General features: G+C 57.3%; 2 protein-coding genes across 2 annotated transcripts in view; one reads left to right on the top strand and one right to left on the bottom strand.

Moving 5' to 3' along the window:
- Positions 1–424: 424 nt before the first annotated feature.
- TEP1 (telomerase associated protein 1) overlaps positions 425–22,347 on the bottom strand; it is a 44,420-nt gene continuing 22,497 nt past the window's right edge. Inside the window, 17 exon segments of the mRNA XM_029581512.1 lie at positions 425–770; positions 1,006–1,110; positions 1,970–2,035; positions 2,333–2,442; positions 3,177–3,282; positions 3,394–3,502; positions 3,688–3,834; positions 5,151–5,272; positions 6,461–6,612; positions 13,247–13,384; positions 13,727–13,803; positions 14,005–14,150; positions 14,980–15,063; positions 16,897–17,007; positions 17,130–17,238; positions 17,458–17,670; positions 17,795–17,949. Coding sequence (XP_029437372.1) covers positions 654–770; positions 1,006–1,110; positions 1,970–2,035; positions 2,333–2,442; positions 3,177–3,282; positions 3,394–3,502; positions 3,688–3,834; positions 5,151–5,272; positions 6,461–6,612; positions 13,247–13,384; positions 13,727–13,803; positions 14,005–14,150; positions 14,980–15,063; positions 16,897–17,007; positions 17,130–17,238; positions 17,458–17,670; positions 17,795–17,949 — 2,067 coding nt within the window. The 3' untranslated portion in view covers positions 425–653.
- LOC115078062 (caveolae-associated protein 2-like) lies at positions 18,677–21,704 on the top strand. The gene is made up of 2 exons (XM_029580672.1): positions 18,677–19,156; positions 20,375–21,704. The coding sequence occupies exons 1-2, from the start codon at positions 18,728–18,730 to the stop codon at positions 21,389–21,391; spliced, it is 1,446 nt and encodes a 481-aa protein (XP_029436532.1). The 5' UTR covers positions 18,677–18,727; the 3' UTR covers positions 21,392–21,704.

The following is a 22,347-nucleotide window of genomic DNA, read 5'->3' as shown; positions in this document are numbered from 1 at the left end:
GGGAGCATCCACTTGTGAGTCAGGAAAAATTAATTTGAGCCTTTGCCTACCATTAGGTTCAAATCCTCAGCGCTGTCACTGACTCCCTGTGAGTGATGCTGGGAGTCTGTGTGTGTGTGAGAGAGTGTGTGAGAGTGTGTGCGTGTGTGTAAGTCTCTATCTCCCTGAGCCTCACTTCTAATCCCCGGATTTGTCACTGCTAGCAACTCTGGGAGAATCTGGCTTGCGTGTGTGTGTATATTGGGGGGGTTACCCTGGGGTAGAATAGGGGGGACTGCCCCGGGCCCACAGTGCCATAAGTGCTCCACCCCCAACACTATAATCTCCCGCAACCTCCTAAGGTTAGGCCTGCAGCCAGTGCAGCATCCTCTGCCCCCAGGCGCTCTCCAACGGGCGTCGTTACGATGGACACTTACAAAACAGAGAGACTCTTACACTTTTATTCCTTCCCCGCGCGTTAACAGCAAAGGAAGAAAGAGCGCATCTCTGTACACGATTCCCAGCAGAGAAGACATCCCCGCCCGCTCCCTCTCTCACCGCTGCCCCGCAGTAACCGAGCAACAAACGTGTCGGCGAGTCTGAGGGAGGAGCGACGGCAGCGGCTGCGGAGCGTTTCAGGGGGCCGGGTTGAGATGGCGGCAGTCCCAAGGCTTCTACAGAGAGGCGAGGAAGTAGACGTTCCCCAGGGCGTCCCCGCACACGATCTCCGATGGGGAGCACGGGTTGGGCTGCAGGCAGGTGACCGGGGCGTCACAGCGGAAGAGCCCCAGCTAAAGAGAGAGAGAGAGAAACAAAGGTGGCGGTGAGCGAGACGAGCGTGGAGGCGTCATCACCACCCCTCACCCCAGATCAACACAACAGGACGATCTGACTGGCTGTGGGGACGTCAATGGGAAAACCAGAGCCACAAACCCCAGGCCTGGATGAGTCTGTTCGATTGACCCCGGGCTGAAGGGGCTGCCCTTCACCTCTCCCTCCCCCCCGCACCCCACACCCTGCCCTCACCTGCTTCAGACAATCGCGGTCCCAAAGCTTAACGTCCCGGTCCAGCGACGCCGTGATGAGGTGGTCATCGAGCACATGCAGGGCCGTGATTGCATCGTTGTGAATCTGTGGACGGGGGGTGAGAGGAGGTCAGTAGCGGTCTCCGGGACAATGAATTTCAGGCTGCAGTCCCCGTTTCTCCCCTCCCCCCCGGCAGCACGACTAACGTCACCGAGCTTTGAGTTTTTCATCCCTAGGTGATTTCCCTCGAGCCCATGGAGGCGGCCATCTTAGAAAACCGGAGTCGCGATGACCCGACGCGCACCCTCGCTAGATCTGACTGGCCACGCAACGCACCCGCCATTTACCTCGCACCGGTCAATGGGCGGGTGCGAGTCTGCCACGTCACTTCAGACTATTTCAAACATGGCTCCCTCCCCCCCCGCAGGGAAATGATCTTTTGTCGACAAAGAAAACCAAACCACTTAAATGTTGGGGACCCCGTTATGTGAGGGGAAGGGATGTGCTCTTCTACGACAGGAAGTACCTCTGTGAGATTCTATTTATTGTTTAAAAATGCGGCTCAGTTTCCCGGTCTCAGATTTCCGCCAGGATGTTTTGGGGCGCCTGACTCCCCCTGAGTGGAAAGTCATCTGACTTTGGGGTCCAGAACGCACGCAAATGCATCTCCTGAAATAATTCAAGGGGGGAGGACGACCCCGAAAACCGTGGCCTTCCTGGCGGGGCCCTCAGGCCCGGAGCTGAGCCCAGGGGTGGATTGCAGTACCCGGAAGGACCTTCCTTACCGTTAAATCTCAGAGCCCGCCCCCTCGGTTGATGTGAACCACGTTCACCGCGAGAAACGCTATTTCCTGAACCCCCCCCCCTCCCGGGTCCCGGGGAGTCCCGGGTAAGCTCCTCGGGCAGGGACCGCCTCTCGTACGTTATCGGCGCAGCAGGCGTCCGGGTAAGAGGGGGGTTTTACCTGCTTCCTTTCCCAGGCGAGAACCTCCAGTACCGTCAGGCACTGCTGCTTTTCCACGCGTTTCGCCTCGGGGGAGGCGGAAAGAAATTACAAAAAAGAAAAGAGAGAGAGGCATTAAATTCGGAGTTTGGTTTCGGCGAGAAGACGGGGGGGGGGGGGGGCGTATCCTGCCGGCCAATCGGAGCGGGGTAAGGAGGGCGCAGGCCAAACGAGAGTCGGGGAAACGGGAGGACAGGGACCTATCGGGGGTGGGCAACCGGAATAAGGGGGTAACCGAGATGCCCTGCGGCGCCCGGCCCTCCTCCCTCCTCCTCCGGGTCCCGCTCTCCCCCCTCCCCCGCCGCCCTCCTCTCCCTGCTTTACTTTTCTCTTTTTTCTGGTGGCAAATTGGACATCCCAGTGGTCCCTCTCGAAGTCCTTCTTCTCCGCTCGGCGAGTCTCCACCCAGAGGCTCCCTCCAGAGTCTGCCAGGCCTGCGGAGGACGAAGGGAAGGGAAGGGTAGAAACACACAGGAAGGAGGTTACAGAAGATCTCGGGGGGGGATGTCAGGCCAGTCCGTGCCCGCCCCCCACCCCAGGCAGGTCCGCAGGATCCCCGTGGTCGTAACCGTGGCCCCCACCGCTCTTCACGGTGACCCCCAACCCCCGTTTCCTTCGCACCTCGGATCAGTCAAGAGATGGCCGCCTGATGACGCTCTTATTCCCATAATAGGACCTCGCTCTCTGGGTGCCGACATCCCAGCAGGTCAGCGGGAGTTGGGGGTAAAAGAAATATTTAATTTTGGCAGGTTCTGCTGTGCTGTTACTGGAGCACAGAGACATCCCCCCTCTTATTAAGAGCCGGACTCGCCGTAGGTTCTTTTCGGTTTCGATGCCCTAAAACTGTGGCGCCCGTACCCTAATCCCAGAAAGCGGCAAACCGGCCCCCGTTTATAATAAGACGGTATTAAGGCGGCCCATTAATATACTCCCGAGACCTACTCTTATCACAGTAAGAGGGCCTGAGAGACCCCCAATACTATAGCACCGAGACCCACTCGTTGCATCGACGGAAAAAAATAAAAACCACAGTGCGCCTTTTTCCCCCCTGTGAAAGCCTCTTTCCCCCCCCCCCCCCCCTGCCTTTTCGCCAGCGGGAAAAAAAAACAAAACTACGAGACAGCGCCCGGCCTCCTTCCTGGAGCACCGAGCTCTCCCCTGTGCCTACCGAATTCGGGATGAGCCTGCGTAATCTGGTGAAGGCGCTCTGTGCCTTTCCAGGCGCCGAGATCCACCAGCGTCCTGATCTGAAAGTCCCCAGCCTTCGTTACCCGCTAACGAGAGAGAGAGAGAGAGAGAGAACGGGGAGGCTGTGTTATAACCCGGGGGATGGTCTGTCAGGGACATCAGGCGGGCGAGAGGGGCGAGCTGGGGGGGATACTCACAGTCAGGTGCAGGGCGGGACTGTGCGAGTTCTCCAGGAGACAGACCTGGTCGCCCTCCATGGCGCTGATCTGGGAGTGGAAGGTCTCGGCTTGGTAGCCCAGGGTACAGCTGCAGAGGAAGACGGGGGCGGGGGGGGGGGGGGGGGGAAATGATTTATTTCTGCTTGGCGGGGGGGGTTGTTTTCTGACGATAGGGCAGGTGACACTCCCCCCCCCCTCCCCGCGCCCCGCAGTAACCGTGCCGAGGCCGATCATCCGGGCAGTCGGTGCCGGGTCCCGGGGTTTAAACCTTACCTGACGGGGTACAGGGAGCCCTTCTCCGAGTCCAGGACCAGCAGGTTGCCTCCGACGGTGCCCAGCAGGACCTGGGAGGAGGGGGCGCGCCCCATCCCCATCACCAGAGATTTTGTGTCCAGGCTGTAAGACTGGGTCGCGCTGTAGCTAAGGAAACGAGAAGAGAAAGGAGGCATCACCTAATCCGCTGCATGGCCACAGGTCTCCTTCCGGCCCAGTGCCCACTGCTTGACTCCTCACAGTTTGACAGAATATGAAGTTCCCTGTAATTTGCCTCCCCGCCAGCAGATGGAGACAGAGAGTTTCATCGACACTGCTACATAACCCCGCCTGCCACCTGCAGCTCCTCAGTAAGAACCAGTTTTCCTTTCTGCTGCTCTGAACGGTGATAGATTTAGGATTTTGCCATCCCCTGTGGGCAGTCTTGGGGCTGCCGCCTCTCCTTCCCTGTAAGGTCGGACAACAGGGAGCAGAGGGGTCTAGGGCACAGCCCCACCATCTCCTGCAGCAGCTCAGGGGAAGATCCTCCGGCACAGTTTTGGAAATTCTGAAGCCTATTGGCAGACATTGCTATCTTGTATTCTACGTTAGACTTTATAATACCCCATCTCCAATATCAGCACAGGGAGATCTCAGGGACGGGGAGAGGAACAGGGTTGGGGGGGAGGAGTGTGAGAAGGAGAGAGGAATGGGGATGGGGAACACTGAGGAAGAAAGTTGAGGTGGTTGGAGGTGGGAGATCAGATCTCATGGGCAGGGGTTACAGTGAGCCTGGAGCAAATGGAGATCATTTTGAGGTGGACAGGAGGGGCTGGGGGAAACTCCCCATCCTTCCTACATCTCCCAAGATCCTGGAACCCACCTCCCACCCCCTCCTGCTCCCTTCTCTTCCCCCCCATTCCAAATACCTCTGAATGCCAGAAAGGCTGGAGGCTTTGGTTGGCTCACCACCCCCCCCCCTGTTCCCTGCATGCTGCCTGGGATGGGAGGGGCTCAGTCCGGAAGCAGAAGGCTGTTCTCTGCTGCAAGGCCACATATCTGTCGCCATCCTGCTGACCCTGGATTTTTGCTGCCCTAGCAGAGGCCTACTGCGCCTATTCACATACCCAGACCTGGCCATTGAACATCATGGGACTTGCAGATTATCGTGACATCACTTCCAGAGAGTCACAGAATGCTGTGACATCACTTCCTATGTAATAAACTCACTGGGGCTGTGCTCGCTTTGCAATGAATTTCATTTTGACATCACTTCTAGAGAGCTATAGATGCTGTGACATCACTTCCTGTGAAATATACCCGCACTTCCTGTGAGTTACAGCCAATTATGACATCGCCCCTTGGGTACGGCGCTCAACCCTCACTTAAATTCCAAACGATCCTGGAAATTTCTAGGATCCGTGCAAAATGGTGGATCCCTCCTTTCTCCTCACAGCCCCCTCCCCCCCTCCCTCGTTACTCACTCTGTGGAGTCCAAATAGCTCCAGGAATCCAGGTCCCAGCGAGAGACTTTCTGATCGTCGGACACCGCCAGGAAACTCATTGGCAAGACAAAGAGGAGGGCGCGGACGGCGCGCTCGCTAACCTGGAAGAGGAGGGGGGAGAGAAACGAGCAGCGTGAGGGGTGCAGCGAGGCTCCCCAGAACAATACTGGGCCCCCCAGTGCTTCGTGGTTTAGAACTGGTACGGCCGAGCCCACGGTGCACCAGAAACGGGGGGAAGGCCGTCAGAAAACCAAGTTCGACCCGGAGTCTCCCTCCAGAAATCAGGTCACCTAGAGGCCACGGAGAAAAATCGACTGAAGCATTCTGGGAGCCAAAAATAGTAGAATGTAATTTAATTATCCCCCATAGAGTGTAAATATTTGGGAGCCTGTTAGATGTGGTTCTCAGCTAGGGCTGCCAGCTCGCCCCAGGCAGATCCAGACCTGGTTCTGACTCCATTGCATGCAGGGAGCTGTGGTTCTGCTTGGCCCATTGAAGTCCCTAAGAAAGTCAGAACGACAACACCTGGGAAGAAAAACCAGGGCTGGATTTGCCTGTTCAGCTGACCCGGGGCGAGGTGGCAATCCCGCTCTTCACATCATATGCCCACCATTTCTTTTGTTGTAATTAGTTAATGAGTTAACTGTCCCCCTCTGCTTTTCCACCCCCCCAGTTCCATACCCCTGTTTTATTGTAACTTTTTATGCTCCTTCTGGTTAAGGTTAATGTTATAATACTTTTGTTCCCTGTAAACCGATATATGCTATGATATGATCCTTATCATGAATGTCGGTATATAAAAGTGTTAAATAAATATAAAAAGTGAACACAGCACAGACAGCTGAAGAGCAGATCTTCATCAGAGCCCCCATACAGGTGCTGCACTGATGCACCTAAAGCATGAAATATGACACATTGTTAGCCCTACAAAAATGTACAAAAATAAAACAAAATGCTCGGAGGGAAAAAAGAAAAGAAAGGAGACCTAGGAATAAGAGCAAATGAGAACGCAACAGAGTGAAGAAAGAGGCTTTGAGAGCCAATGAGCTCCTAGGCCTGTGACGGCAGAAAATGTTTATTTGAGGTGCCATGCTGCCATCCAGGGGCCACACCCTGTACTGCGCCGGCACATTTCCCACTCACAAAAATTCTTCACCAGAGGACAAAGCCAGGAAAATTCTCTGCTGAACTCTACAGTTTCAAAACCCCCTGGGATTTCTTCATTCGTTCCGACAACGCAGAGCGGGCTGGAGGGAGGCGGACATCCGAGAGAGCCTGTGTTAACTCACCTGCAGCTTGTGCACCGCTTTCGCCTCTCTCCAAATCACCACGTCCCCGCCGTCGCTGGCGGAAGCTGCCCACTTGCCGTCGGGAGACCAGGCCACTGCAGTGACTGCTCCACTGTGCTGCCGGGCAGCTTTGTCTCCTGCCAAAGCAAACCCTCCACCCACCCCCAAAAAAAAAAACTGAGTCAAAAGTAGTCCAGGGCAATGTAAACCACCCCCCGCCTCCCGTATCCACAGACCACCGTGCATTGCTTATTTAACAAAGGGACAGACACTGGGAAAACTGGTTCTTACCTGCTAACTTTCATTCCTTTAGCACCACAGATCAAGTCCACACTCCTGGGTTTTGCCTTCCCCGCCAGCAGATGGAGGCAGAGCACGTTTTGCTGACACTGCCACATAACCCCGTGTGCCACCTGCAGTTCCTCAGTACTGACCTGTACCCAGGCCAAGATAGTAACGATCATAACAAGAAAACAGATACTCGACCCCTGAACGAGCAGTAGGAAGTGAAACCCCATGATCCTTTACAGCGTTAACCAAGTGAGGAACCAAAAAAACCCTGTGCCGTTCTTCAGACTAACGATAGTCACAGATCGAGGGGACTCTCCAATTTTCCGCACATCAACCGGGCGGGACTCTGGACTGATCCGTGGTACTACAGGAACGAAAATTAGCAAGGTAAAGACCAATTTTCCTTTCCCTGTACGTACCCGGATTGGTCCAAAGCGTCAGTAAACGGGGTGGAACTGAGAGAGTCCCGCTCGAAGGACACTTTCACCAAAGCCCCGGACATCTAAATTTATTTATTTATAATTTTTATATACCGACATTCTTACATTAAAATGCAAATCATACCGGTTTACATAAAACAGAAAAAGCAGGAAAAAATATTTCCATAGTCAAATACAGAGAACATTTATAATAAAATTGTTAACAAAGGCATAAGGTAGGAACTTGAAAAAAGGTTACTTAACAGAAAACATAAAAGAAAAAATAGTAAATGAAGCACAAAGAGTTGACGTCGGGGGAGGGGCATGGTCACACAGCGCAGTCACCCATTTCCCTCACCTCCTGATGATAGTTCCGTTTCTTTTTTATTATTTAAGATGGTGTTCACTTCTTGCGGGGGCCCAGGATGGAGGGTGGCCTCCCCGCAAGAATAATAATGATAATGTCTGGCGAAAGTGTGCAACGACTTCCAAGTAGCCGCCCTCCGAATCTCTTGCGGCGACACTTGCGGCCCAAGATGCCGCCTGAGATCGAGTAGAGTGAACCTTTAAACCCTCAGGCATAGGACGGCCCTGACAGATTTTCGACGAACCTATCCATTCTTTCAACCACCGCGCTATGGTGGACTTTGAAGCCTTATGTCCCATTTCTGCACCACTCCATAGCACAAAAAAGTTGATCTGACAGTCGAAAGCTGTTAGTGACTTTGAGAAACCGCAACAAGACTCGCTTTACAGCCAAAAGACGCAGCTCTCTCGCGTGACGCGCAGCCGCGTCCAGGTTTGGGAAGGCCGGAAGCTCTACCGACTGACTCAAGTGACATGACGATACCACCTTCGGATGAAAGGTAGGAACCGTACTCCACAATCCATAACCCTCAGAAAAGGATCCCTACGTGACAGAGCCAGGAGTTCCGAAATCCTTCTAGCGGAACAAATTGCCACCAGAAAAACAAACTGTAAGGTGATATCTTTCATAGTTGCCCTTCTAAGCGGTTCGAACGGGGCCACACACATCCCCCCCCCCCTCTTGAGGACCAAGTTAAGGCTCCAAGGGGGACACAAATTCTGCACTGGAGGCCGCAAATGCTTCGCCCCCCCCCCGGAGAATATGCTCCACATCTGGATGTGAAATTAGGGCTGTTCCCTGCAACTTGCCTGTAAGAGAGCCCAACGCCGCCACCTGGAGTCTGAGGGAGTTAAAGGCCAAACCCTTCACCAACCCTCGCTGTAAGAAGATGAAAATGTGCACTGACACTTAAGCAGGTTCAACCCCCTGCTCTGCGCACTAAGTCTCGAAAACTTTCCACCCTCACGTAGGCTATGGATCTTGAAGTCTTCCTAGCTTTCAGTAGAGTGGAAATAACATCCTTGAGTTACCCTTTCCACCTTAAACGCTTTCTCTCAAAAGCCAAGCCGTGAGACAGAAGTGAGCCGCCTGATCTGAAAACATGGGACCTTGGTGCAGAAGATTTGGAAGATGGACGAGACGCAGTGGTCCATCCACTGCCAGATTAATCAAATCCGCAAACCATGGCCGCTGAGGCTACTCCGGCACCACTAGAATCACCTCTCCTGGATGAATCTCTATTCTTAATACTTTGCCCGCCAGCCGCCATGGCGGAAATACATACAGGAGAACCCCTTACGGCCATGGAAACACTAAGGCATTGGCCCCTTCCATTCCACGTTCTCTTCTGCGGAGCCTTGGCATTCCTTTGAGTTGCCATCAAGTCCATGTGGGGCGACAGACAAGCCGCATTGCCTCCTCCAACAAGTCCCACTCCCAGGGATCCAGCTGTCGACAAATGAGAAAATCCACTCGCATGTATTCTATCCCGGCTATGTGAGAAGCCGCCAATAATTCCAGAAGTTGCTCTGCCCAGTGTATTAACTCCTGGGCCTCATGAGCCACTGCCTGACTCTCGGTACCACCCTGTCGGTGGATGTAAGCCATCGTTATCACATTGTCCGACAAAATCCTTACCAGCCGCCTGCGTAAGAGAGGGTAGAAAGGCATTCAACATGAACCGAACCGTTCTTGTCTCTAAGACACTGATAGACCACAAGGCTTCTTCCGCTGACCACTGGCCCTGCGCCGACTGAATCTGGCATTCAGCTCCCCATCCGGAGAGACTGGCATCGGTGGTGACTACTATCCAATTCGGAACCTTCCTGCTCAGATTCTTCTCACATGTGGAAAAGACAAGACAAACCACCTTCAGATCGTCCCTTTGAACAGGTGGGGCCCCTCGTCAGGATCTTATCCCTCCGGAGAAGAATCCACCTTGGGAGGGTCCTCTATTGCAGACTCCCCATCCAGCGAATCCCCCCCGAAGCCTCGTCCTGAATGTGCAGCTTTACGCAGGACTCGCTGAACCCTGGTTGCATCACTGGTCCACAAAATCTTCCTAGGTCACAGATCCTGCGAACCCTCTTGCCTGGAAAAAAAGCCTCACCAGGTCCTACAAACCTTCTGGGAGGAAATCCTCTTCTTTCCTTTTCCATCTCAATATTCTTTTTTTTTTAAAAATAATTTCCAGACTGCAGGTTTTACACCATCTACAGTCTGCTGGAGACGGAGAAATACTGAGGGACTGCAGGTAGCACACCAGATTTTGTAGCCGTGTCAGCAAAACGCTCTCTGTCTCCACCTGCTGGAAGGAAGGCAAAACCCAGGAATCTGGACTGATCTGGGAACGCACAGGGAATGGCTTTCTCTGCTTCCAAATAAAAATATATGGGCAAAGCTGTGTTTTCACACACTAATAGCAGAGAAAGACCTCCAGGCCCATCCAGTCTCCACCTCCCTCATTACAGCAGTAGCAGAGCCTCAACTTTATCTAAATTTTACCCCTTTGACCTGTCCCAGAATTCATCCCCCGCTCCCCCACCTCTGAGGAACCTCTGTGCCCATCCCAGGCTTTACCCCTCACTCCCCCACCTCTGAGGATCATCTATGCCCATCCCAGGCTTTACACCTCACTCCCCCACCTCTGAGGATCCTCTGTGCTTATCCCAGGCTTTACCCCTCACTCCCTCACCTCTGAGGATTCTCTGTGCCCATCCCAGGCTTTACCCCTCACTCCCTCACCTCTGAGGATCATCTATGCCTGTTCCCAGGCTTTACCCTCACTCCCCCACCTCTGAGGATCCTCTGTGCCCATCCCAGGCTTTACCCCTCACTCCCTCACCTCTGAGGATCATCTATGCCTGTTCCCAGGCTTTACCCCTCACTCCCCCACCTCTGAGGATCCTCTGTGCCCATCCCAGGCTTTACACCTCACTCCCCCACCTCTGAGGATCCTCTGTGCTTATCCCAGGCTTTACCCCTCACTCCCTCACCTCTGAGGATCATCTATGCCTGTTCCCAGGCTTTACCCCTCACTCCCCCACCTCTGAGGATCCTCTGTGCTTATCCCAGGCTTTACCACTCACTCCCTCACCTCTGAGGATCCTCTGTGCCCGTCCCAGGCTTTACCCCTCACTCCCCCACCTCTGAGGATCCTCTGTGCTTATCCCAGGCTTCACCCCTCACTCCCCCACCTCTGAGGATCCTCTGTGCTTATCCCAGGCTTCACCCCTCACTCCCCCACCTCTGAGGATCCTCTGTGCTTATCCCAGGCTTTACCCCTCACTCCCCCACCTCTGAGAATCCTCTGTGCTTATCCCAGGCTTTACCCCTAACTCCCTCACCTCTGAGGATCCTCTGTGCTTATCCCAGGCTTTACCTCTCACTCCCCCACCTCTGAGGATCCTCTGTGCTTATCCCAGGCTTTACCCCTCACTCCCCCACCTCTGAGGATCCTCTGTGCTTATCCCAGGCTTTACCTCTCACTCCCCCACCTCCGAGGATCCTCTGTGCTTATCCCAGGCTTTACTCCTCACTCCCCCACCTCCAAGGATCCTCTGTGCCCGTCCCAGGCTTTACCCCTCACTCCCCCACCTCTGAGGATCCTTTGTGCCCATCCCAGGCTTTACCCCTCACTCCTCCACCTCTGAGGATCCTCTGTGCTTATCCCAGGCTTTTCTCCTCACTCCCCCACCTCCAAGGATCCTCTGTGCCCGTCCCAGGCTTTACCCCTCACTCCCTCATCTCTGAGGATCCTCTGTGCCCATCCCAGGCTTTACCCCTCACTCCCCCACGTCTGAGGATCCTCTGTGCTTATCCCAGGCTTTACCCCTCATTCCCTCACCTCTGAGGATCCTCTGTGCTTATCCCAGGCTTTACCCCTCACTCCCCCACCTCTGAGGATCCTCGCTGCTTGTCCCAGGCTTTACTCCTCACTCCCCCACTTCTGAGGATCATCTGTGCTTATCCCAGGCTTTACCCCTCACTCCCCCACCTCCTCTGAGGATCCTCTGTGCTTATCCCAGGCTTTATCCCTCACCCCCCAACAGCTGAGGATCCTCTGTACCCATCCCAGGCTTTACTCCTCACTCCCCCACCTCTGAAGATCCTCTGTGCCCTCCCAGACTTTATCCCTCACTCCCCCACCTCTGAGGATCCTCTGTGCTTATCCCAGGCTTTACTCCTCACTCCCCCACCTCTGAGGATCCTCGCTGCTTGTCCCAGGCTTTACTCCTCACTCCCCCACTTCTGAGGATCCTCTGTGCTTATCCCAGGCTTTACCCCTCACTCCCCCACCTCCTCTGAGGATCCTCTGTGCTTATCCCAGGCTTTATCCCTCACCCCCCAACAGCTGAGGATCCTCTGTACCCATCCCAGGCTTTACTCTTCACTCCCCCACCTCTGAGGATCCTCTGTGCCCTCCCAGACTTATCCCCCCCTCCCCCACCTCTGAGGATCCTCTGTGCTTATCCCAGGCTTTACCCCTCACTCCCCCACCTCCTCTGAGGATCCTCTGTGCTTATCCCAGGCTTTATCCCTCACCCCCCAACAGCTGAGGATCCTCTGTACCCATCCCAGGCTTTACTCTTCACTCCCCCACCTCTGAGGATCCTCTGTGCCCTCCCAGACTTTATCCCTCACTCCCCCACCTCTGAGGATCCTCTGTGCTTATCCCAGGCTTTACTCCTCACTCCCCCACCTCTGAGGATCCTCTGTGCTTATCCCAGGCTTTACCCCTCACTCCCCCACCTCTGAGGATCCTCTGTGCCCGTCCCAGGCTTTACCCCTCACTCCCCCACCTCTGAGGATTCCTCTGTGCTTATCCCAGGCTTTACCCCTTACTCCCCCCACCTTTGAGGATCCTCTGTGCCCATCCCAGGCTTTACCCCTTACTCCCCCACCTCTGAGGATCCTCTGTGCCCGTCCCAGGCTTTACCCCTCACTCCCCCACCTCTGAGGATCCTCTGTGCCCGTCCCAGGCTTTACCCCTCACTCCCCCACCTCTGAGGATCCTCTTTGCTTACTCCCAGGCTTTTACCTCTCACTCCCCCACCTCTGAGGATCCTCTGTGCTTATCCAGGCCTTTACCCCTCACTCCCCCCACCTCTGAGGATCCTCTGTGCTTATCCCAGGCTTTACCCCTCACTCCCCCACCTCCTCTGAGGATCCTCTGTGCTTATCCCAGGCTTTACCCCTCACTTCCCCACCTTGAGGATCCTCTGTGCCATCCCAGGCTTTACTCCTCACTCCCCCACCTCTGAGGATCCTCTGTGTTTATCCCAGGCTTTACCCCTCACTCCCCCACCTCTGAGGATCCTCTGTGCTTATCCCAGGCTTTACCCCTCACTCCCCCACCTCTGAGGATCCTCTGTGCCCGTCCCAGGCTTTACCCCTCACTCCCCCACCTCTGAGGATCCTCTGTGCTTATCCCCAGGCTTTACCCCCTTACTCCCCCACCCTCTGAGGATCCTCTGTGCCCATCCCAGGCTTTACTCCTCACTCCCCCACCTGTGAGGATCCTCTGTGCCCATCCCAGGCTTTACCCCTCACTTCCCCACCTCTGAGGATCCTCTGTGCCCATCCCAGGCTTTACCCCTCACTCCCCCACCTCTGAGTCTCGGGAATCTTTCTCATCTCTCCCTTTGTTGGTGGTGGTGGGGGCTCAGGTTTAAGGATCCCTCCCGCACCCTGAATGTAACTTCTTACCTTCCCGTGACGGCAGCGGCCAGAGCCGGAGGGAGTGATCTCTGGCCACAGTGAGGAAGAACGGCAGGGTCCCCAGCCGCAGCGGCCGCCGCACACACGCCCGAAACCGTGGCCCGTCAGCGTGGCAACTTGCTCCACCTGCCAGGACACGGGCAAATTAAAATAAACCCACGTCCGAAACCTGCTCCAATCGGCGGCAGCCACAAGCGAGTTTCAGGATGTGAACGGCAAGAAAAAAACCCCCAAAAAACCAAGGCCCCGAGTTGTGCAAGGTCTCAAGGGAGCAAGAGCAGGGCGACGGGCGCTGAACGCCACCTGCGTGGCCCCCGGTTTCAAACGGCAGGAAGGGGGCGGGGAAGGAGAGCGGGACAAGGAAGAGAGAGAGGTGGAGGGCGAGGTTCGTATTAAAAAAGTCCAAAAAACCCCAAAAAACCAGAGGCGGCAGATGACGGGCGCGGGAAGCGCCGCTGCGCTACTCACCAGCAGGGGGTGCCAGAGCCTGCAGCTCCCATCCTCCAAGGCTGTGATGACCTGGAGGTCGGACTCCTTCCCTCCCTCTGGGGGGGGGGGGGGGGGAGCCAAAAAGAGAAAAAAAAAAACCAAAAACATAAAATCAAGATGTTACAGGCTGGAGAGGCAGCGCGGCAGAGGAAGCAGGCGTGGGGCGGAGGGAGAGGGGAGGGAGGGTCAGCGGAGAAGCGGAATCATCCCCCCTCCCACACACACACCCCCCTCCCCTCCCCTCCCCCCCCCGTGGCCCTACCTGCAGGCCCGTCCGGGTGCAGGCGGGGGCGCACTGGTTGATCCGGCCGGCCTGAGCCGGGAGGATGCTGGTCAGCTCCACGCCGTCCTGGTCCCACACCTTCAGGGCTCCGTCTCTGCTGGCCGACACCACCCAGTCCCCCTGCCGCGGACGAAGCACAGGGGAGGGGATCAGGGGAGGCTGCTGCTGAGGCCACAGGGAGCTCCCCCCCTCCCCCGTCTCTCGCTAGCGCTCCCGAGTCACGGACGCCCGGGCCTCCCCCCCACCCCCCCCAGCCTCTTAACCAGGCACGAAAAGCGCCCCCTTTCACGTCCGACCCCCTGCTCCCATCACCCAAGGGGCCGTTACCTCACTAAATGTTAAAATATTTATTACTAGTGAGGATTAATCAGCGCTCGGGATGGGACAAGGCCGGGGTGGAGATTTAAGTGTCCCGAAAAAGGCCAAATATAAATCAAATAAATAAATACGAATCAAAAATGAGTTCAAGGGGAAACCTTCGCTAGAGAAGCAGCAGAGCAGGAGGAGGCTGCAGCGCTGCGGGGAACCTTCAGGCGGGCGATGGCCGCTCTTTTCCTCCACTAAAAGGTTAAGGGGGCGATTTTAACGCCAGGCTCGGTTTCGGAGGCTTCTCAGAGGCCGCTTTCCACACCGCGCCCCCTCGGGCCGCTTTCCACACCGCGCCCCCGCTACCGGGGAGAACAGAACCGGCGTGGACGCGACAGTGCCGGGCGGGCTTCCCCCTGCTGCCCCGGCCTGGCTGACCGAAGGGGGGTGGGAGGCAGTGGTTAGAGAGCCCGGGCCAGACGCAGAGATCCCCCCCCCTCCCCCCGCCCCAGCCAAAGGCTTTGGGGACGTGTGCGTCTCCTGAACGCAGGAAGTCAGCGGGGGGGCGGGGGTAAGGAACGGAGGCGGCGCGGGTTCTAGAACGGGGAGGGCCTTACCACGGCGAGCACGCTGCTGATCACGCCCTGGTGTCCCAGGAAGTCCCGCAGGAACTGGCCCGGTCAGCGGATCCCACAGGCACACGGTGCAGTCGTTTGGAGCAGGACAGCTGGGGAGGGGGGGGGGGGGGGGGAAAGAGAGGGCGAGACGTGAAGGGGGGGCGGAGGAAGAGCAAAAACCGGGACGTTTCCCCGAAACCCGCTGCCCGGACAGGCAAACTCCCACCGCTACCCAAGGCAGGTTTGCGGGATTGCAGGAAACCCTGCAGAAACCGCACTCCGCGCACCCCAGGCGGCAGGACCCGCCGCGCCCAAAAAACCCCCACCCACCAACTGCTAGGATTATCACGGCGCTGCAAACTATTACACCGGACCCCCGCAACCCCAGTCCACCTCCCTACCGGGGAAAAACGGGACCAAGCCAGACCGCCACAGATCTCGAGAGAAAGTACCACCTCGGTCACGCAGTCAGGACACGGAGAGACCCTCACCAGGAAACAGAACGAAGGGACCACAAAGTACAAAGAGAAACGGGCAGACAGAAAAACGCCAAGAAGCCAGACTCTGTATGCAGTGCAACAGCGAGAGAGAGAGACACGCGAGAGAGGAGAGAGACACGGGAGAGGAGAGAGACACGGCGAGAGAGGAGAGAGACACGGCGAAGAGGAGAGAGACGCGCATGTCCCGAAGCCGAGAGGGAAAATCAAAGCTTTCTGATGGGAGGAGGAGGGCGAAGGCAGGCGTCCAGTTCTGGGGGGAGGGGGAAGGTGAGAGCAGCAAAATCCGTGGGATCCCGTCACAGGGGCAAGACGGGTCCAGAAGCTGTTGTTTCCGTCGGTGCCCGACGCCCTCTCTGCGCCCTCCTTACCTCTCTGGCGCCTCCCTCTCCGACCGCGGGAAGATTGGCCGCCGCGGCGTCCTCCTGCCGCAAGTCCTCGGGCGTTCCCGGACCGGCTCGACGCGGCTATCCGCCATGTTTCCTGGAGGCCTAGGGTCCCGACTGAAGTACCCGGCGATGGCGCGAACCTCGGGGGCGTCCCCCTGAGATGACGTCACCCGCGATGGATATTTAAGGTCTCAGTATTTGCTAACAGATCGAGTTAGCGTGGGTTTCGCTACCTAAGCTGCTCTGCCTCCTGGGACTTACCAGGGGTACCCGCTCCTCGGGGGCCTCTCTCTCGCCTTTGTGTTTCAGGTGACAGTCAGGAACCGCTACCCGCTCCTCGGGGGGCCTCGCTCCCAGACTTGCTCCGTACTCTCGTCTGCCTGGAAGTCATCGCTGCCAACTACACCAGTGAGTTACCGTCGCTGTCTCAGAGCTTTCCCTGGAACCAGGTGCTCGCTCCTCGAGGCCCTATACCTTCCAGCGCCTGGGCTTCATTAGGATATTGTGTGAGTGTTACATCTGCTTACCCTGCCTACTCACTATATCTCAGTTTCTCTACAGCTCAGCCACCCTGGGATCGCTGTTCCAGTATCTGAGGGTCCACAGCCCAGCCGGGGGCTTCCAGCTCACTACTGCCCCCTCTGGTGGTTCCCTATACTGTCTAATAAAAGCACTAGTGAGTGTCTGTCTCCTAACTCTGAGCCTGACCGGGGGCCCCTCTCGGGATCTTCTCCCGGGGACGTGGTCACCTGCCACCGGCCCAAGGATCCACCCACAACTCTCCTGTATAACAACAACAGATTGCTAACTCCCATCTGATTGCTCCTCCCATCAGGCATCAGATCCCGAACCGAAGCTGGCAGGTGGCCTGTGTCACTAAAGTCATCGAGTTTTTCTTTTCTTTTTATCCACACTCCGTATTACGTCGGCAAGCGACGTAGAAACGTCCCTGCCAAGAGGACACTCCTCAGGCTGAACTAGCAAGAGACAGACAGAGAGACAGAGGGAGAGAGTGAGAGGGAAGGGGCAGGGAGTGCTCGGGCGCCGTGGTACTCACCAGCCGGGAGGCTGCCGTCCAGGCGCAGCCGGTGACCCAGTCCCTGTGGCTCGCGGGCATCTGTCGCACGAGACACGGAGGCGAGGCGGAGACGTCCCAGCACATCAGGCTCTGAGAGAGAGAGAGGGGATCCAGCGTTAGGGCTGGAGGGAGGGAGCGGCCGCGGCCCCCGCCATCACTAAACGGAAGAATTCATGGACGGCCTAAGAGAGGCGCGGAGCGGCGTCCCTTACCCGGTCCTTGCTCCCGGTGGCCAGGTAACCTCCGTCGGGGCTGAAGGCGCAGCAGGTGACTCCGGCCGTGTGACCCGCGCAGAGCCGCCAGGGGGGACACGGGCTCCTTGAGGTGGTCTTTCAGCGGCAAGGGGAGCGACCACAGCAGGACGCAGTCAGTCCTCCTGAGGGGGGGGGGGGGGGGGGGGGGGGAGAGAGGCGTGAGCGAGCACATTCAGGGAAGGAAGGTCCGCTGGGTCCATGCGGGCAGGTGGGTGACACTTCAGCGATTCGGTCGCCCCTCCCCCCCCACTCAGGTCTCACCTCCCCTCCCCCCCCCCCCTCTCACCTGAGGCAGAAGCCAGGAAGTCCTCCCCTGGAGTAAGCCAGGGACAGCACGGCCCCGCCGTGGCCCTCGCAGACGCCCCACTCCCTCGCCCGCTCCGCCACGCACCAGAGCCGCAGGGCCTTCCTCTCCCTGCGGAAACCAGGAGCCCCTCCCGCAGCCACAGCAGCCCCAGCACCGCCGAGTTCCTGGCCTCGCACTTCGCTGTCAGAGAGCTGCGAGGAGGAGGAGGAGGAGGAGAGGAGAGGGCGGTGGGTGAGCACGAGGGCGCTGACCCCCCCCCCCCCCCCCCCGAGCCGTATCCCTAGCTCCCCCCCCCCCCCTCGGTGCTCTCACTCACCCTCGGGGAGGCTGTAGATCATTACCCCCTCGGACTGGTGCCCGACGGCCAGAGACCTCCCCCTTGGGGCTGACGGAGAGGCACAGGGCGGGGGAGGTGCACTTCCTCCCGTAAGTCTCTCGCATCTGGCCCAGGTGCCCCGACCACAGCTGCACCTGTCGGGGAGAGAGAGAAGGCGAGATTTCTGACCCCCGTCCTCCGACGGACACCACCACAGGGAGAGAGAGAGAGAGAAGCGGGGGTCAGGACTGGAGCACAAGGAGAGGAAGAGACTCCCCTAGGGTCCACGCAGGAGTCGGCAGGGAGCTGGGGGGGGGATCACAGCCGAGGGGCAGGGGAGAACCACACTTTACACAACTTTGCATCCGGCTGCAAACAGCTGGCACCGCTGGAGAGCGAGATCCCTTTTCCCTTAAGTGGAAGTCAACGGGGGGGGGGGGGGGGGGGGGTGGCCTATGGGAGCTTTCCCTCACCATCTCCTGCAGCTGGTCCCGTCCCCCCCCCCTATACCTGAGGGCAGGGAGGGGGAGGCGTGCGGTGACATCTGTACACGAGATAAGAGGAAGCTTGCATGTGCCGTGCCGGGTGAGGGGAGAGAGCCCTCCCTCCCGCTCTCTGAGAGAGAGAGAGGCACAGATTCAGGGTCTCCCTCTCCCGCTGCAGAGGAGAAGCAGCCCTGGGACAGACGCAGGGCCCTGGTGAGCAGATCCCTCCCCCCTTCTGCAGGAATGCGGCTGGCAGGGGGGAGCAGGGGAGGGTTGGGGGCGTGCCCTGCTCTCCCCTCCCTGCCTGGCTCCCATGCAAAGGGTGGAGCCCCTTCCCGAGCCAGACTCCTCTCAGAGCAAAGAAAACTTCGGAGGAGATCCCCTCGCTGAAAGCAGAGAGCGTTGGGGGGGGGGGGGGGGGGGACGGGGAGGACTCCTTCCCGGCACCATGGGGGAAGAGGGCCTCCAAGCTTCGGGAGCAGAGGGCCGGCAGGTCCCGGGTGCCAATCCCGCCCCGGGCGAAGCTCGGGCGGCCGAGCCCGGGGGCCCCGTGAACGCGCTGACCGTCCTGGCCCTCCTGGAGAAGCTGGAGGAGATGCTGGGCAGGGTGCAGGAGACCCAGGTGCGAATGGAGGGACGGCAGAGGAGCCTGGGCAACAGCGTGCGCCGGGTCCAGGGGGAAGTGGCCAAGCTGGGCCGCAGCCAGAACAGCACCAGCAACGCCGTCAGCAAGCTGCTGCAGGGGTCGCGGCAGGTGAGCGCGGCGCTGCGCGACGCCAACCTGCGGGTGGAGCGCCGGAGAGAGGGGGTGGCCCGGCTGGAGAGGATCCACAACGAGATCCTCCGGAAGAACCAGTTCAATGTTCTGCTGTACCAGGTGAGCTCAGTCTGCTGTAGCACATCACACACGTATGAAGGGAGCAAGCATTGTATCCTTAATATAAAGTGATACGCTGTAACCTGTGTATAGCGGACAGTGTGGGAAGCCATTGTTTTATTCTTATATAAGGTTACACGAGGTAACTTGTGTATGGGGGACAGCGAGGGTTTAATCCTTAATACACAGTTGCACGGTGTAACTTGTGTATGGGGGACAGCGAGGGTTTAATCCTTAATACACAGTTGCACAGTGTAACTTGTGTATGGGGGACAGCGAGTGTTTAATCCTTAACACAAAGTTGCACGAGGTAACTTGTGTATGGGGGACAGCGAGGGTTTAATCCTTAACGCAAAGTTGCACGGTGTAACTTGTGTATGGGGGACAGCGAGGGTTTAATCCTTAATACACAGTTGCACAGTGTAACTTGTGTATGGGGGACAGCGAGGGTTTAATCCTTAATACACAGTTGCACAGTGTAACTTGTGTATGGGGGACAGCGAGGGTTTAATCCTTAATACACAGTTGCACAGTGTAACACAATAGAGGCTCAGACTGCTTCCGTCTATGGAAACTCTGAGAAGAGGCTGCAGAATGGCAGGATTCATCTTTCACCTCCTTAAGGCAGGAAAAGTGGAGCTTCTGGTGCCAGAAACTGCACTCGGGGAATGCAAAGCCTGCAGATGCGAATGAGTCATGGAGGGAGGGCTACACCCAGGGGCAGAGCGCCAATACCACTCCCTTCCCTCCCTCTAATCCTCCCCCACCATCTGTAGGCATGCAGCCACCTCTCTTCCCCCTCCACCGCCTGTGTTTCTCTCACCAGCCTGTCTCTCTCAGCCCCTCCCAATGTAGGTCTCAGTTCCTCTGTCTGTCCTTCTGCCTCTGATTTTAATCCTCCTTGTTTATTTAAAAGACTAATAATAACTCAGCCTAGGCCCCTGGAGATCCCGCAGCCTCTCTCCGGGTTTGGATGCGATGACATCACAGCATCGCCGCTCAGGGTGGCCTCAGGTTGCCAGGGGCAAAAGCCGCTTCCTGGTTACAGATGGCGCCCACTTCCTGTTGGTGCTCAGCTCAGTAAAATGCAGGGATTCCTATCCCAGCCTTCCCACCTCGTGCACCAGCACTGAATCAGGAAAGAAATGATGAACTCTGGTCAGCTCTAGTGGGTCCATTTCGCCCTCATCTTTAACTGCTGTCTGTCACCCCTTGCAGGAGGAGATTGAGGTCCCCGAAGGAATGTTCCCACAAGCCCTGGGCCCCACCGCCGCTGCTAGCGAGGGGCTGGAGGACCATGGGGCGGACGGGGAGACCTTCCACACCATCCGCCTGTCCTCGGACGAGGAAGAGCTGGGAGACACAGGGGCCAAGGCAGAGAAAGTCCCAGGTCCGAAGAAGGCAGGCAGCCTGAAGAAAGCCTTCACCTTCAAGAACATCGAGAAGATGATGGCCAAGATGGGGGCCAAGATGGTGCCCCCAGAAAAGAGGGAGAAGATAAAGAAGTCTCTGAGCCCCAGGCGCCCGAAGACAGAGGAGGCCCCTAAGGCTCAGAGCGAGAAGGAAGGCCAAGAAGGAGAAGAGCAGGGGGCCAAGGAACATGAGGCTAAGGAGGGCGACGACCATGAGGTCAAGACGGGAGAGGACCACGAGGCCAAGATGAGAGAGGACCACGAGGCCAAAATAGGAGAGGGCCACGAGACCAAGATGAGAGAGGACCACGAGGCCAAGATGAGAGAGGACCACGAGGCCAAGATGAGAGAGGACCACGAGGCCAAGATGAGAGCATACCATGAGGCCAAAATGAGAGAGGACCACGAGGCCAAAATGAGAGAGGACCACGAGGCCAAGATGAGAGAGGACCATGAGGCCAAAATGAGAGAGGACCATGAGGCCAAAATGAGAGAGGACCACGAGGCCAAAATGAGAGCGTACCATGAGGCCAAGATGAGAGAGGACCACGAGGCCAAGATGAGAGAGGACCACGAGGCCAACAAGCGAGAGGCAGCAGATACATACCGCTGGACCAGTGCCACCGTTAGCGGCAACATCTCTCCGGGAATGCCATACGACATCTCAGAGATGGTAGAGGAGGAAGCGGGAGCGAGGGGGAGCGAAGGATGGTGGATGGTGGACAAGGATGAGGAAAGCGAGACGAGGGTGACCTGGGATCCAAACGAGGATCGTTACGATCAGCACCGGACGAGGACCTCGAGCTATCCCCCAGCGGAGTGAGCACGGGAAGGCGCTGCTGAATTGCCCAAAAGTAAGACGCCTCCGCTCCCAGGAGCCTGCGCACCTCCTCTGCATCTCCTTCACGCCTGCAAGCTAAGCTCAGCGTGGCAGGGGCCTCCCTTTAGCAGGCACGGGGGCTGTAACTTAGAGAACCCCCCAGCCCTCGCTGTACGACCTACGGCGAGAGCCGTTTAAGCTCACAGTGCTAGAAGCTCTTCTGAGAAGGAACCCACCCGCCTTGCTATCACATCTTGCTTTAGGTTAATCATTCACTGTATCCCCCGATTTGCTACAATAAACTGCAGGATTATAATTCTGTGTCCTTTTTATGTGCTCAGGCATCTGTCTTGCTGGCCCACATCACAAGCAACCCGAAATACCCCCCCTAAATCATCACGGGAGCCCCGGCTGTTAAGCAAAAGTAAAAAGGGGGAAAACACCACAGAGTCATTTTATCGTGCGGCGCTATCGAGGGAGCAGAGGGTGCGTAAATCTGTGATCTGTCCCTACGGGAGGCGGAACCTGCTTTTGTAAGCGAGGCGCGACGGCAGTGAAGAAGGCCCCGGCTATTTCTGCAGACGGGGGCTTCCTGGTCACATCTGCGGGAGGGGAGCTCAGATCCAGGGATCCGCGGTTTGCAGAAAGCGCCGCGTGAATAAACTCGGCGGCACCAGGGTCAGAGAGAGGATCCCCGAGCCGGGGCTGGTTGCACGGAGCAGCAGAGGAGGAGGTGGTTCGGGAGGTGCCCCCTTCCCCCCCCCCCCCCCCGGGGATAGCAGTCCCCGGGTTTTGCGAGTGTCCCCGGGGTGCAGGGCCTGCCACATCAACACGGACGGCATTGCCCAGCTTCCAAATGGGTAGGGAGAGGGGGATATCGCTATTAACCAACTGCAGCTGGGTGAAGTGACTCCCCCAGGGATTTGGGGGTGGGGGGGGTGGGATGAAGGGTTTCACCC

Source organism: Rhinatrema bivittatum, chromosome 16 (genome assembly GCF_901001135.1).
Source record: "Rhinatrema bivittatum chromosome 16, aRhiBiv1.1, whole genome shotgun sequence".
NCBI classification, from domain to species: Eukaryota; Metazoa; Chordata; class Amphibia; order Gymnophiona; family Rhinatrematidae; genus Rhinatrema; species Rhinatrema bivittatum.
Note: the sequence above shows the minus strand (reverse complement) of the source record. Positions and strands in the feature narration are given on the sequence as shown.

Excerpts from the sequence above, each read along its gene's own strand:
- LOC115078062 (XM_029580672.1), top strand. The coding sequence starts at position 18,728 with ATGGGGGAAGAGGGCCTCCAAGCTTCGGGAGCAGAGGGCCGGCAGGTC. Across the intron at positions 19,157-20,374 it reads TCAATGTTCTGCTGTACCAG|GAGGAGATTGAGGTCCCCGA; the intron begins GTGAGCTCAGTC and ends CACCCCTTGCAG.